At 34.4% G+C, this 15,988-nt stretch overlaps 3 protein-coding genes across 3 annotated transcripts; 2 read left to right on the forward strand and 1 right to left on the reverse strand.

The window, feature by feature from the left end:
- Positions 1-323: 323 nt before the first annotated feature.
- Positions 324-5,510, reverse strand: LOC108219383 (uncharacterized). Its single transcript, XM_017392803.2, has 3 exons — positions 5,334-5,510; positions 5,163-5,243; positions 324-3,064 (listed from the first exon to the last, which is right to left on the reverse strand). Exon 3 carries the CDS (start codon positions 2,921-2,923, stop codon positions 521-523), a length of 2,403 nt encoding a protein of 800 aa, XP_017248292.1. The 5' UTR covers positions 2,924-3,064; positions 5,163-5,243; positions 5,334-5,510; the 3' UTR covers positions 324-520.
- Positions 5,511-9,544: 4,034 nt separating this feature from the next.
- LOC108215799 (cinnamoyl-CoA reductase 1-like) lies at positions 9,545-12,707 on the forward strand. Its single transcript, XM_017388373.2, has 6 exons — positions 9,545-10,134; positions 10,738-10,907; positions 11,497-11,682; positions 11,829-11,991; positions 12,066-12,255; positions 12,376-12,707. The coding sequence occupies exons 1-6, from the start codon at positions 10,020-10,022 to the stop codon at positions 12,509-12,511; spliced, it is 960 nt and encodes a 319-aa protein (XP_017243862.1). The 5' UTR covers positions 9,545-10,019; the 3' UTR covers positions 12,512-12,707.
- A 315-nt stretch (positions 12,708-13,022) lies between these two features.
- On the forward strand, positions 13,023-15,369 carry LOC108215800 (cinnamoyl-CoA reductase 1-like). The gene is made up of 6 exons (XM_064092498.1): positions 13,023-13,256; positions 13,718-13,887; positions 14,262-14,447; positions 14,566-14,728; positions 14,799-14,988; positions 15,055-15,369. The coding sequence occupies exons 1-6, from the start codon at positions 13,142-13,144 to the stop codon at positions 15,188-15,190; spliced, it is 960 nt and encodes a 319-aa protein (XP_063948568.1). The 5' UTR covers positions 13,023-13,141; the 3' UTR covers positions 15,191-15,369.
- The last annotated feature ends 619 nt before the right edge of the window (positions 15,370-15,988 follow it).

A 15,988-nucleotide genomic window follows, 5' to 3' on the forward strand; every position in this document is an offset into this window, starting at 1 on the left:
ATACTCTTTGTTCTAAACTCGTAAATTCTTAATTGTTGTGAACATCCCACACTTGCGATCACGAATTTATTCTACTTCTTGTGGTTTCTTTTATATGACTTGCATCATTATTTGGGTTGACCTAATAATAACATTATTAGTTTTAGTTATTTTTTTGTAAATTAAAATTCTAATTACACATTTATTTCGGAAAAAAATGTTATAATTAAAATTTTTAATCATCCAACCAAAACACCTAAAAGTGTGTGTCAAAAGTTTTTTTTTTAAAAAAAACAGACGTACTTCTATATAACAGACAATGATAAGCTTAAATACAAGTAGAATAACTCAAATGCAATGTACAATAACTCGATAATATTATAAATTTAAATGATAAAAATGATGAGGGTCTAGCCAACATCTGCATTATGCAACGGTGATTGGTAACCCATATGTATTTAGTCTGAAAGGTGGCTATAATATTTAAAGAAAAAATTATACTGCTAAATCCTTTCAAAACACATTTACATGTCTCTCCCGTCTAATTCTCTTGCACTGTTTTACAATTTTTAACATTGTCAACTTGTATAGTTTGTTGATTATATTTTTCTTCACTTCCCATGATTTCTGCACTGGTAAAATCAGAATCAGCTATCACTTTAAGATATTGAGCAGGAGTGGCTGCAGGATCTAGTTCAAGGTATCCCCACGGAGCTTCAGGAACTGTGATTGAGTAAGAAGGAATGTGATGTGAAAACCGAGATATCTCTCCTATAGGAATCCTCTGAATCTGATTGCGGTCCAAATGAGGGAGAAAAACCGACTTAAACCCAGCAACTTTTACTAAAGGAATCACGACAACAGAACCTCCTTCGTCATTGCAGTCATCCTCTAGAATTTGAACTATTTCATACTGGTGTACAATTTCATCTGCCGTCAACTCATTCCATTCTGGACACCAGTTCCTGTAAAGGCACCAAACATCTCCGCACCTGGGATAAATTTGAACACACCCTCCTATGCCTTTTGTCCACTTCACCTTGTGAGAGAAAGAATTAACGGACTCAATAATTTCCTGTTTCCCTATTGTAAAATTACCACATGCCTTGGAGATAGCAGAACCGGTGCAACTTAGTATGCCCCAGTCACTGCTGTATTTGAAACTAAGCCAATGTATCTTCAGCTTAAACGGATCTAAACAAATCACTTGATGAACCATTCCATAATACCGAGGCATTCCGTCATCGTTGTCATACACGGCCCACACTTGATTTTCTTCGAAACATTTTTCACTTCTATATTTGTCAAAATCATGAAACTCTGAATCTGGAACTTCCATTGACATCCGCATCCTATCTATATTTCCACAAAAAGCACCGAGAGTACACTTATTGGCAGGATTCTCATCTAATGCATTAAATGTTTGGCTAGTTTTGTCGTTCTTTCTTACACCGTGGACAATCTGATAGTCCTTCCTTTTCTCCTTTTCATCAGATTTCTCAGTAAGTCTTACATTGGCTTCTATTGATTTAGTTACAGGAGCTGAATTCCATTCCTTTACTCTCTCGAGAATATCCTTCTTGGCCTTTATTGTTAAATGATGCAGACTTTGGACATTAGATAGATCACGATTCCTTGAAGGCTCTATGGATTTACGAACTTTAACATGTTTAGAATTTAACCGTCTAAGCCCAGATAATTCGCCTGCTCCAGTACCCATGCTATCAAGATATACAGACATGCCATCATCACCCAGATCTTCCATGCTGCATCTTCCATCACCAACATCTGAATTCTCATTTGATAAAATACCATTCGCTATATCAGAGGCATGCTTCTTTTTTTGCAAGGCCTCCTCTCTTTTTGTTGCTGCCTGTGCTTCTACACGCTCCCTCTTTACCTTCTCATAGGCATGCTGAACCACACTAGCTGCTTGAGCAGCAGAAGCAGCACCAGCTTTTTTAGAAAACGGAGCCCATTGGAATTTATCATGATTATCTCTACCTCCTGATTTTCCTGATGTCACATTTGTACTTTCTGACCTGTTTATTTCTGACAATTTGCTCTTGCTAACCTTATGATGATGAGCAAATGCTTCCCTCTTTGCAGGTGGTGGTGCGATTTCAAATGAAAAAAAAGGATCACGGCAATTGGGACAGAGAAGATTACGGTTAATATACATTCTAGGATACTCATATTGCATCTTGCATCCATGACAAGCAGTCCAAAAGGTAGTTTGCTTTGGTTCTTGAGGCGGATCAGGAACATTAGGCACCCGCTTCCTTTTGTGAGATTTAAAAGGAGCATTAGGTGGCCTCTGCTTATGAGGTGAAGAAGGAACTGTGCCTGATTTATTTTTATGGGATGGAGAAGTTGGTTTCTCATTGCGAGATGAAACATGAAATGGAGAAGCTGTTGGTTGCTGTGCATGAGAAGCCGAAGGAACAGAGGCAGCACTATCCTTTGCAGCTTTCATGTTTGAACCTTGTGCAAAATTGTAAAAACCATTTTGCCCTGGTGGTACCGATGACACCCCACCTTGATGTTGAATGTGTAAAGCTTTGTCATATGCTGATCTTTTGGCTTTATCAGACAAAAGACTCCAAGCTTGTGATATAAGATTGAAAGCGCCATCAGCTCCTTTTGCTTTGTTTTTATCAGGATGAAGCATGAGAGCTAACTTTCGATATTGTTTTCGTATAGCATCTTCAGTATCCAGTGGATTCACACCAAGTACCCCGTACCAATCAGGTTCCCCATTAATTTTGTTCTCTGAATAAATGTATATATCTAATGTTGCTAGCAACTGAGTGATACCATCCAGCTGAGGATACAGATTCTGGGCCTTTAATGCAAATTTCTTTGCCCCTGCGATGTCCTTTGCCAAAAACCTCCTCTCAGCAATATCTTTAGCCCTTGTGGCTTCATCTCTATTGCATTCCATCTAGATTTGCCAACTTTCTCACAAGTTTTGTTTGGAGGACCCCAATAAAAGATAAAGGAAGATACTACCAATCATCTATATATATCAAAATCAACTTCAGCTTCGTGATTGATACATAACCTTTTGATGACAAGCTATAACCTTCACAAAAAAATCATTCAAAACTCCAGTAAAAAAAATCAGTTGATGGAACAACTCAGCAAAAATGTAACAGAGGCCAGGAGGCCCAGGACTAAAGCTAAAGACAAGTATATTGACCATGAGCAAAGTTATCACATCAAAGTGCAGCAGAGGGAGTAGCAAAGCACCTGCTGATTATGTGACAACAAATTACAAATTTTAGAATGGGATCAAGGACAGATACTTAGCGCCACCGCAATTGGTGTGGAAGTTTGCATCAAGATCATACTTGAACTCATTTTTGTTTCCCATAGTGATAGATAAGCTCAGCCATAACATTACCATTAGCTACGTTGTTCAAGAAAGAATGTAAAATGAAATTTTAAATATCAATAATTTGCGACTCTAGTGGCATGGCATTTGACGGTAAGAAACCCTAATGGGAATAGCTTATTGAAAAAGGATGGAGAGATAGGTTGAATTAGTGGCGTAACATTTGACGGGTAAGAAACCCAACTGAGCAATAAGTTAAACAAAAAGGATACAGAGATAGTGTTGAAATTCTACCATATAATTCAGACGTGCTAGTTGGTATAGAGAAGAGTGATTAGGTTTACGCACCTAAAAATCAGAAGGAAAGCTATAAAGAAATTGTATAGAGAAGTGTGATTAGGTTTATGCGCCATAAAAATTAAAAGGAAAAAGTCATACAAAATTGTCATCTGGCAGATAGTAATACTACTTTGTGATACGATAATTAATTTGTGTGGTCAAGTGATAAGAGAGAATTTTCGGCCAAGGTAGATTAGCTCCAATAGAATAACAGGAATAGAAGATGCAAGAGAATCATTTGCGGTGGTTTGGTCATGTCCGACATGTACCTAATTCTACGAACATAAAATTTGTCTCCAGCCATGATTAAAAGAATAAAGAATTGACCAAAATAGACGTGATCAATGGTTATTTGCGAAGATTTACAAGATCAGGAACTGATTGCCGACCTGACGATAGAATAAACCTATGGAAAATAATTCATGTGATCTATGCATTATGACCAACCTTACCTTACATGTTTATCTGTGCAGTTAATGATAGCCCGCCTCATTTATATTATATTACTAGTCAGTGCCTGTGTAATGCACATTTGCAATATATATTCAAATATAAATATATAGAAATGTAACATAATTAACAAAATCGCTACAACATTTTACCAACTTGGCAACCATATGCAATATGCTTGACCACAATCATATATTAATTAGTATGTAAACTTGACAAAACCAATTGTAATTTTTACCCAATTTAATATGCACACAACTACACTTATGACTTATATAAGATAATAGCATTTTAGAATCTTAACCAGGGTTGTAAGAAATATAAAATCCGTTCAAATAGAAGGCGTGCTGCACAAAACAGTTGGAGGTATTAATCTACTATATCTTAGGTTGTCTAGTACTTTTACAAGTATAACAGAGTTATACATCAATAAATGAATACTATAGGGACCAGGGAATTTCATTCATATATCGAGGTCACAGAAACATTTTCCCTGTTATGTTGGAAGCAGGAACTTTATATATTTATCGAGGTTCTAGTGTAATAAATATTTTTATAATGTCCGATAAACATAGAAATGTCAAAATCGCATTATACATTATTCAAATTATAATTTCCTGTAAAGATTTTATAAACCGTTTAATATTACGATTACCAGCAAAAATTCAGTATTCTTAGTTTAAGTACCAACTGAAGTACCATATGTTCTGCTTACAGAATATTGCAGAGCACAGTGTATGACACATGGTCACATAGTACTCCAATTAGTACTCTTTAAACCATTGAATCAATAGTTCAATGCTCTTTTTTATTTCATACTCTAATTTTAAGTACTAAGCTGCAGCAGTTATTGTACTAATGGCAAAAACCGCAATGAAATTAAGTAATCATAGTCACACAACACAACATCAAATCAAAATCAATTCAGACAGAGACCCCAAACAACATTCCTCACACAAATCTATATAAAAAAACAGCCCCAATTTCAATCAACTCAACACACATATACAACAAACACACACAATCTTAGTTTTCGATAGGGAGTAAAGATTTGTACCGTGCAATTATCGAGGGGAGATTGTGAAGCTTTGGGAGTTCAACAGAGATGAAGCCCCGTCGATTCAGCAATCAAGATCATCTGCACCATCCCCAATTTCACCGAATTAGTTGGCTTGTCAATTAGGGTTTCGAATTAAGAACAATCAAACCCACAATAGGTGATGCTTACAATTTGTTTTATTGCACATGTATGTATATGTACTCAACACTCGAACAGTCTGTTTTGAAACATAAGTGTTGTTGTTTAAGGTTTTGCACAGGTATTAAGAAACTTATATTTATGACTGTTGGCCTGTATTTATTATCTCACATTTTCCCTCTTTTGTCCTCATATTACAAGCTTGTTTGATAATCTAATCTCAGGGATACTGTATTTCAATAACTTAAGCGGATTTCAATTCCGCTGTTTTCTCGTAGCTTTATTAAGATTTTCTAGAACCACTATCTTCCTGTATCTTTGAAAAAACAATATCTTCCTATAAATTTTTATATAATTTTAAATTATTCACAATGAAAATTGTAATATAACGATGCAAAAACCACGGAAACTTGTAAACACATTTGTCTTGCATAAGAATTTATGTTCGGTTTGAATTTCAATTTATATATTTATAATAAATTGAGTTAAAATATAATAGCAGAAGAAACTTTTTTTTACTCTTTCAACTTAAATTACATTAAAATAAATGATCTTGTACGTGTTCAGCATATTATTTGAATGAGTTGGGCTCTGTAGAGACCACGTAATTTGGAGTCCAATCTTTTATCATTAAATTAAAAAACCAATGAATGGCAGATCAGATAAACACGTGTCCTGCTTTTATATTTTAAAAAGAACAGAGTAGTATATGTATACTATACCGTATCACGTGAATGTACACAATCCTGGATTGCAAGCCTGTCACTTGACAGTTACAATCAAGTGTCTTCGTTAACTTTCTCCCCCCCAAATAAAAATCCAATATTCTTCTGGATAACAACAGTACTGTGAATTGAGTGCGGAACAACACGTACTAACAAATTAAACTGAAGAACACAAACACATACCAAACTTTTCTTCTAGAATAGTCAATTTGAAAACAAGAAGAAGAGAACTATCCGAGAAGGTAGTAGCAGACAAATTGGAAAAAGAGAAAAACAATTACAGTGAACAACAAAACAGTGAACAACAAAACAGGGTGACAGTTCGTGGAGATACACAATGCTAAACTTGGGCTCACTGGGCACATAGTAACAAATTAAACTGAAGAACAAGAGAACAAACACATACCAAACTATTTTTCTATAATAGTCATTACAAAAACAAGAAGAAGAGAACTGTTCGAGAAAGCAGATGGACAAATTGGAAAAAGAGGAAAACAATTTCAGTGAACAACAGAACATGGTGATCTTATACGGCGTATAAATCTTTTGAGATATAAATGTATAGTACTACAAGTTTTTAGAGTTATAAAAAGAAAAAACACCAATCGTAGGATTACAGCAGATTGGAGGGTCAGGATGGAGGACTCCAATACTCCAAGAAAATAAGGTCTCCACAGAACTTAAGCCTTATTTGAATATAGATTCAGCTTTTCAAAATCTTTAGGTTGTTTTAATATTTTATATTATTAAAATTTATAATTTGTTATTAATTGAGTACAATATATAATATATATGTGAATACCAAGGGGTTGTTCATTTTAAACTCATAGATGGTGTTTGGTTGAAAATTTTGGGTTTGAGGGATCAAATATTTTTTCTTTTATTTTCAATACTATTTATATATTTTCAATACTATTTATATAATTTCATTTTATTAATGATTCAAAAATGTATATAAATATTAATTTAATGATATTTTAAATTAATTACAATTAGTAACTCGTAATTATTATAATTAAAGCATATCCATTCCACCACCCTGCCAAACATGAAAATGATACCTCAAACCCATAAACTTAACCCGATTTCTTATTCAACCCATCCCTTCCGATCATAACTATTATAACAGGATGTATTCGATTGGGATTTTATTGGATTGTTTTTAGTGCATGGATTTTAATGGATTTGTATGTGATTTTGATTTCGTGCAGATTCTTGATAAAATGTCGCAGAGTTGATAGGATTTAAGTACAATACTTTAAAATCTCATTGATTTTCATGGGATTTCAAAAAACTTAAAATACACTGAAGAATGCCACAAAATCCATCATTTTATGAAATCTAAAAAAATCTATTAGCATTTGAATACCATCATATTTCAATGGATTTTAAACAATCCCAATTGAATAATATCGGATTTTAAAGCATAATTTAAAACCTCAATTGAATACCACCAGATTTTGTAGTATAATTTGAAATCCCAATTGAATACATCAAGATTTTAATGAATTTCAAAAATCTCAATCGAATATCCTGAGATTTCGTGAATAAAAAAAATGTTTTAAAATCCCAATCCAATACACCCCTCTAAGTGTATGGTCAATTTCGATCCAAATTTTTTAGAAGTCGAAACTGAAATCTAACTTTTTTATTTCAGTTTCTCACTTTAACCTTTTCCACTGTTTTCTACATTTGGTTTCTTGTTTGAACAGTAATCAGGCATTTTTCAATTATTTTTACAATATTGATTTTCTTGCTCACTTATGTAGAGTAGTTCTCCAATCCAAAGGAGTAAAAAAGGCCCATACTTAAAAGTTGAAATACATCACCCACCCAAAAAGGTGGACCTGTAGAAATATTGGAAAAAAGAGTGGCCCAAAAGAAATTATAATCCTAAAGCCCAGGTCCTCTTTCGAAATGGCTAAGAGCATCTCCAACAAACTCTTCATTTAGGCTCCTAACTTGAGATTTGAGGAGGGAGAAGCAAAATGTTGCTCCAAGAGACTCTTAAGTGGCTCTTAAATCTTAAGAGCCTCTTGTTTCTCTCTCCTCTCTCCTCAAAGTTAAGAGCCACCACATGGCTCCTAACTTATTTTTTCATAATAAAAAAATCATTCCCTCCAATCAACCTCCATCTTTCCCTCTCTTTTGTTATAGTGGAGCCCAATATATGAATAAAATATGAAATAGAGAAGAGATGTAGAGAGTATTGTTGGAGTTTACACTCTTAACTTTGTCCTAAATTACTAAGAGCCACATTTTTTATATTATATTTAGGAGCCAACAAGGAGGCTCTCGGAGATGCTCTAAATCCTCTTTCAAAAAGTTGTGCTCTTCATAAAAACGGACATCTAGCTCCGATGGATATTGGCCTTTGGCCAGTTGGTGTTTCCTGCATGGGAAATAAATAAAATTTATACGCTATTACAAATCAATTAAAAATGTTATTTAATTAATTTATAATATAGTATGTGATAGAATGTAAACCCATATAATTATTATTCTCATGTTTGTTTATAATATGTAATAAAATATATAAATCCATATATTAGTGATTGTTTAATATTTTATATTGCAGATAATATGAAAATTCTATTCTCGTACTTCGTCGCCTCAATTGTTTACATTGAGGAACCGGCTCTCGACACATATTTTAATGCTCTCCTAAATTGTATATTAATAAATTATTTTGAATTTTTTTCTTCTGAATACAAATTTAATATCTGAATTTTTCGGAAGAAAAAAAATTTATAAAAATTTATAAAATTATTTATGAAGCTATATTTTATATACAGTATCGAGCAATCTATACTATATTATAATAAGCCAACATGGGTATAATTTGTAGTCCAAGGTTTTAGTTATATTTTTTGGTTTGGTACTCTCCTTTTGGTACTACAAGTCTACAAATGTGGAGTCTATTAGTATTATATTGTTAAACAGTTTCAAATACTAAAAACATTCATAACAATACATTATCATATAATATTTCATTAAAAAAATTATAATGATGTTATAAATAAAATTATATAATACAATTTTGTATATCCTTTTTTAACAAAAATCTTCATATAACTCTTTTTGATTTTAACGTGTTCTATTTCAATATAAACACGAACCATTACCTAACTCTCTCTAACTCTAATGTTAAAAGTTATCGTTGTCAAAAAAATCAAGATTACAAACGTTTGAGATTCAATTGATTAGATTACTCAATCTTTCAAAGGTATTACACGATCGGCTATATTTGGAAAAGATTTAAATTTTCTGATTTTTTTATTTTTAAATCTACGTGTACCAAATTCGGATTAAATGTACTAATATATATATATATATATATATATATATATATATATAGTCAGTTGAATAATATAATTTAATTAAAATTCAATCCATTAATACTAAAATACTAATAAAATGATATTAAAATTTAAATTTAAATTATAAATAATAAATTACGAATTATAGGGTTAAAGGCTAGTATAAGAAAAATATGAAGAGAGATGAGAGGAACAGATACAAAAGTTAAAGTGTTAAACATATCATTCTTTTCCCTTCTTCAGATCTCCGATTTCATTATTTTTTTTCCGACGCGACCATACCGCCCCTTGATGCCTCGTCTTGATACCAAAATAATTCACTGTGAAAAGTGAATTTCTTTTCAAACAAAGATTTGTTGACCATATAAAGTTCGTTGTCGCTTCTATCTTCTGGAAGAGAGTTAGTTGTGAATGATGTGTAGACTATTAATCTACGAATTTTTTTAGTCAAAAAGCTTTTAGAATTATCATCAATGCCGGTCATTCTCTAATATTTAAAAATTTTAAATCACGCATGACGAACTCAATAAGCATCTTCCAGAGGCTGTTCTCTGCAAATTATAAATATTATAAACACAACACACTTTTTTGATGACTTTGAGTTGTACAAGGATAATAGTTGTTGCAAACTAAACTAGAGACATTGTTTGGTCGTGTGTGATCTAATTGTGATGGCACAGAAAGGAACAGTTTGTGTAACAGGGGCTGGAGGTTACATTGGTTCATGGGTTGTTAAGGTTCTTCTCTCTAACAATTATGTTGTTCATGGCACTGTCAGAGATCCAGGTTTCTTTCTCTTCTTACCCTCTCTGAATCCCTTATATACATCTGTCTTATCATGTTTTGACTCTTGTTATTCTCTTGATTCTCTCATGTGCGAGCTCTATGGATTCTGGTACTGTGTTTGTTCCTGGGAGTTTTAGTTAATTTGGTTCTATCTTGTCTTTTTGTTGTAAAAGGATTTAATACTGTAACATTTTTGCTTTTGAAAGATGGTTTGCTATTAAGGGGGAAGCCAACATGTTTGTATTTTTTACAATTCCCTTTTCTGTGATCAAGAATTGAAGCAGAGCATAATGTTTAAAATGTTCGGTTTCTGTGTTTGGCATACAAATGGAAACTAGCATAATGGGTGTGATCAGCTTGTTTTTGAACAATTTGCAAAAACACAAAACGATAACTAGTTCTAAAACTATTCCATATAGGAGTATTTTGCACATGTTATGTTCTCCCTAAATTTCATCATAACATCTATGACTTTCGTCTCCTCGTGTTTGATTCCAATTACATGTCGTTCTTTTCCAAATAGGCAAAGACAGAAAAAACCCATTCGTAGGTAAAAAACCATATAAATAGGGTATAAATGAATTACTCTACAATTTCTTGCAGGTTCTACTAAGTATAGTCATTTAACTAAGCTTGAAAAGGCATCTGAGAACCTAAAACTCTTCAAGGCTGATCTACTGGATTTTGATTCTCTTCTTACTGCTATCAGAGGGTGTGATGGAGTTTTCCATGTAGCAAGTCCAGTTCCTGCCACGGCTGTACAAAATCCTGAGGTAAGAATTGAATTGTTAAATTAATGATAAATTGGAAAACTTAAACTTGGAGATCATTAAAACTAAAACTAAAAGCATGTGTTATGGGTTTAATGCTCTCTGGACTTTTCTTGCTAGGCTGGCTTCAGGATAGCATATGTGGTTGCTCTTTTGAACTTAGGTGATTTTTAGATGGGCTGTTTCGAGATAAAATTGTTTTGAGCTATTGGTAAAATAGGCTTTTCTACTTCCTATGACACAGGTCTCTTCACCCCCTGCACCAGCTCTTAAATTTAATCGCATTCTTCATCATTAGGCTCTCTCTGCAGAAATTTTTATCCAAGTAGAAGTAATAGTTCCACAAGGAGCTTATATAATTTCACAATAAGTTTACTCTGCATGAGTATTGAGAATGTCCTAATTAGACCTTTAAAAGGTGGGATCTAAAAAGTTCTCCTTTGGAATATTACTCCTCTATTAAACACTAGTTACAGATGTAGAACTTATGGTCTTGTCGATAGTCGAGTAACTCTTTGTTGTGTCCCATAACAATTTATGTATCATACATTATATAGTTCTTTCTCTCACAGTAATGTTTGCCTTGGCACAGGTAGAATTGCTCGAGCCAGCTGTTAAAGGTACACTTAATGTTCTTAAGGCATGTTCTGAGGTTAAAGTCAAGCGAGTAGTGCTTGTATCATCTGTGGCTGCTATAGCCATGAACCCCAGCTGGCCCAAGGGAAAACTAATGGATGAAACTTCTTGGTCGGACAAGGAATTCTGCAGAAAAATAAAGGTATTATGTCAATGACTCGCATACGTCTTTCACCACATCTGAAGCATAGTAGCCTCTAAGTTAAGATATAGTCTCTGATGGAGAGATCTAATTTTCTGAAATACCTTCTTTATGTGATTATTCTGCCTGGTTTCTTGTCTGTGCAGAGCTATTATTCACTCTCCAAAACAGAAGCAGAGAGTGAAGCTTGGGAATTTGCCAGACAGAGTGGAATTGACCTTGTAACTGTTTGTCCTAGCCTTGTCTGGGGGCCATTACTTCAGAGCACAACAAATTCCAGTAGCTTAAGCCTTATTAATATTATGAAAGGTAATAGATATATAGATATGAAATCTATTGATAATGAGAATGCTGAGTGGCGCTCCTTTCATTTGACATCACAGAAGGTTTAAAGGAAATGGCAAACAATATGGGGTGGTATGTAGATGTACGTGATGTTGCTGATGCATTATTGTTGGCATATGAAAAGCCTGAAGCTGAAGGAAGATACATATGCTCAGCTCACGCGTTCTATAAACAGGATTTAGTGGAGTTCGTGAGAAAACTTTATCCAAACTACAATTATCCAAAGAGGTGAATTTCTATTTCTCTGATGAGTATTATGCCTACTAGGCTTGCCATGGATTCTCATATGTGATTGCAGAAAATTCCTTTTATGTCTTTCTCATCAATTCCGTCAAACATTCTTTACAGTTTCACTGCTGGAGATGGAGTCGATTTTAAGCCCAACTCAGAGAAACTAGAAAAACTGGGACTGAGTTACAGACCGCTAGAAGAAACTATCAAGGATTCTGTTGAGAGCTACAGGCAGTCTGGTTGCCTAGATTAATTAGAAAGCTTAAGCATTGCATTTGCTCTTGAAGTTTCATCTCTACTAATAGAAACTTGCGTGTTTTAGGGGATGAAGTTGTACTTTGAAAGTTTAAATTGCTTCTCTTCCGTCTTCAATAAATTTTTCAATAAATCGAGTGATTACACATCTGATTTATTTTCAAAGTATTGAATGAAATAAAAGGTTCTTTTCACAGGACTGATTACGAAGAATCGAACAGAGTGTACAGTTTCGTTATTGTAATTGTGTGTAGTGTCTTGAGGGGAAAAACTCAAAGTGCAGGTGATGCTTCACTCAGAAACTCTCCCTCAGAAAGTACAGGGGATCAGAAAGTAGTGACAGAGAACAATATGATTGAAATGTGCAATAGACAAGAAGATAAACCTGGAATTACCTACAAAAGAAATGATGAACACAGCCTAATATCTCATTTAGTAAAAAAGTATATAAATTGAAATTACAATATTTTTCCAAATAAAGATTAGTGGACCATGGCCATCTGGTATAAAGTGGGTTCAGTGCATATTCTAAAAATAGAACACAGTTCCTGTTTTTTTGTTTAATTTTACAGGTTTAATAGTTCTTGAAACCAACAACTAAACAGAGACGGTGTTTGATCTAATATTGATGGCACAAAAGGGAACAGTTTGTGTAACAGGGGCAGGAGGTTACATTGGTTCATGGGTTGTCAAGACTCTTCTCTCTCGCGATTATGTTGTTCATGGCACTGTCAGAGATCCAGGTTTCCTTTTCTGCCGTACCCTCTTTGTGTCCCTCATATTACATTTGTCTTTAACATGTTATTGTTTTCTTGATTCTTTCGTGTATGAGCTCCATTAATTCTGATATTGTGTTTGTTCCCGGGAGTTCAGTTAATTTGTTTCCATCTTTTCTTTGTTGTAAAAGGATGTAATACTATACATTTTTTGCCTACTCAGGGTGTGAATTGTGATCACCTTGTTTGCGACAGGACATGATAATGGCATCGATGCAGTTTTGCTATTCTGTAGGATTTGCATATATTAAGTTCTCCCTAAACTTCATCATAACATGTGTGACTGTAGTCTCCTTCCATATGTAATCAGCCGGCCATCTCATCTTTGATTTGAATCTCATGTTTATCCCATTACAACCAAAGAATCTTTGAAATTAAAAATCAATTGAAGGCGTTATGCTGAATTAGTAGTCTACATTGTCTTCCAGGTTCTGCCAAGTATAGTCATTTAACTAAGCTTGAAAAAGCATCTGAGAACCTAAAACTTGTCAAGGCTGATCTACTTGATACCGATTCTCTTCTTGTTGCTATCAAAGGCTGTGATGGAGTTTTCCATGTCGCAAGTCCAGTTCCTGCCACTGATGTGAAAGATCCCCAGGTAAAAAGAGAATTGTTGAATTAATGAGAAACCGGAAAAATAGGTTTTTCTACTTCCTTTGATGCTGGCTTTATCGCTCTCTTCTTCATCATTAGGGTCTCTCCCCAAAAATTGTTTATCCTAGTAGAACCAATAGTTCCACAAGACACATTCAAATTTCACAAGCTGTTTACTCATATGAGTAGTGAGACCGAGTGTGTCCTACTTAGACCTGTAAAAGGCGGAGATACGAATTCGCCTTCTGGAGTAGTACTCCTCTATTGAGCACCAGTTACAGATGAAGAACTTAAGGTTGCGTCCAATCACATTATATGTATCATACACAATACACTGAAAAGTTGTTTCTCTGACAGTATATGATTGCTCTGGCGCAGGTAGAATTGCTTGAGCCAGCTGTTAAAGGTACACAGAATGTTCTTAAGGCATGTTCTGAGGTAAAGGTCAAGCGAGTAGTGCTTGTATCATCTGTGGCCGCTATCGCCATGAACCCCAGCTGGCCCAAGGAAAAACTAATGGATGAAACTTCATGGTCCGACAAGGAATTCTGCAAAAATATAAAGGTATGTCAACTAATTACTCACATATATCTTTTAACACATCTTGAGCATAGAAAACCTGAAGTTGAAATATAGTCTCTGTTGGCGGGAACTAATTCTGCCTGGCTTTCTGTCAGTACAGGACTTCTATTCACTCTCCAAAACAGAGGCAGAGAGTGAAGCTTGGGAATGTGCCAAAAAGAGTGGAATTAATCTTGTTGCTGTTAATCCGAGTCTCGTGTGGGGGCCATTACTTCAGAGCACAACGAATGCCAGTAGCTTAAGCCTCATTCGTCTTATGAAAGGTAACAGACACATAGACATGAAATCTATTAATAATGAGAATGCTGAGGGCTACTCCTTTTAACATCACAGAAGGGAAAAACAAAATGGCAAACAATATGGGGTGGTATGTAGATGTACGCGATGTTGCTGATGCATTATTATTGGCATATGAAAAGCCTGAAGCCGAAGGAAGATACATATGCTCAGCTCACTCATTCTATAAACAGGATTTAGTGGAGTTCGTGAAGAAACTTTATCCGAACTACAATTATCCAAAGAGGTGAATCTCTATTTCTCTGATGAGTATTATGCACAACGGACTTGCATGACAGCAAATTCTTTACAGTTTTACTGCTGGAAATGGAGTCGATTTCAAGCCCACGACAGAGAAACTGCAGAAGCTGGGACTGAGTTTCAGACCGCTGGAAGAAACTATTAAGGATTCTGTTGACAGCTACAAACAGTCTGGCAGTCTAGATTAATTAGAAAGCTTAAGCTCAGGTTTTGCTCTTGATATTTCATAAATAATATCAACTTGGCAGCTACTCATTTTAACCTGCACGTTTCAGGGGATGAAGTTGTACTTTGAATTGCTTCTCTTCAATGAATTGAGTAATTTATGTTCAAAATCGATACCGAATGAATTAAAATGTTTTCAGTTCACAGCATTGAATACGAAGAATCGAGGAGAGTGGAGGTCGAGAAATAAAAATAGTGACACAGAGCAACATGATTAAAATGTACATAGAGAAGAAGATAAAACTAGAAATAGAAAAATAAAGAAGTGATGAACACAGGCTACAAGACATAAGCAATTACATAAAGCTTGACTACTGAACAACTCTTGATCAGAATTCCAGAATATCTGGTTTGATTAAGACGGTTTATTAGCATACATGATTTACCAAAATTGTTTGGTTCTTTTTACTTGCACAATAGCGTTATTTAACGTTACTCATATGGATTTAATGTATCAAATTATTTTGCCAGAACCATAAATCATATTGACTATTGTAGTTGCCATCACCATCAATCCAATTCACTATCTAGACTGTTTACCCACCATCTATATTTTTTCCACTCCGAAAAGAATTTCAACTGAGACTATGACTAAGAATTCCCACAATATTATTCCCCATCTTGCCTCGCTGAACCGAACTTCAAATCATGAGACCATAACTTGAAACCCTCACGGAATGTTAGCACTCAAAATTTGAGAACTCTTAAAATCATATTCCTCCTCCTCATTTTTTATAATATTTTTCAATTATTTTTTTATG

The sequence above is a fragment of the Daucus carota genome, chromosome 4 (assembly GCF_001625215.2).
Source record: "Daucus carota subsp. sativus chromosome 4, DH1 v3.0, whole genome shotgun sequence".
Classification (NCBI taxonomy): domain Eukaryota; kingdom Viridiplantae; phylum Streptophyta; class Magnoliopsida; order Apiales; family Apiaceae; genus Daucus; species Daucus carota.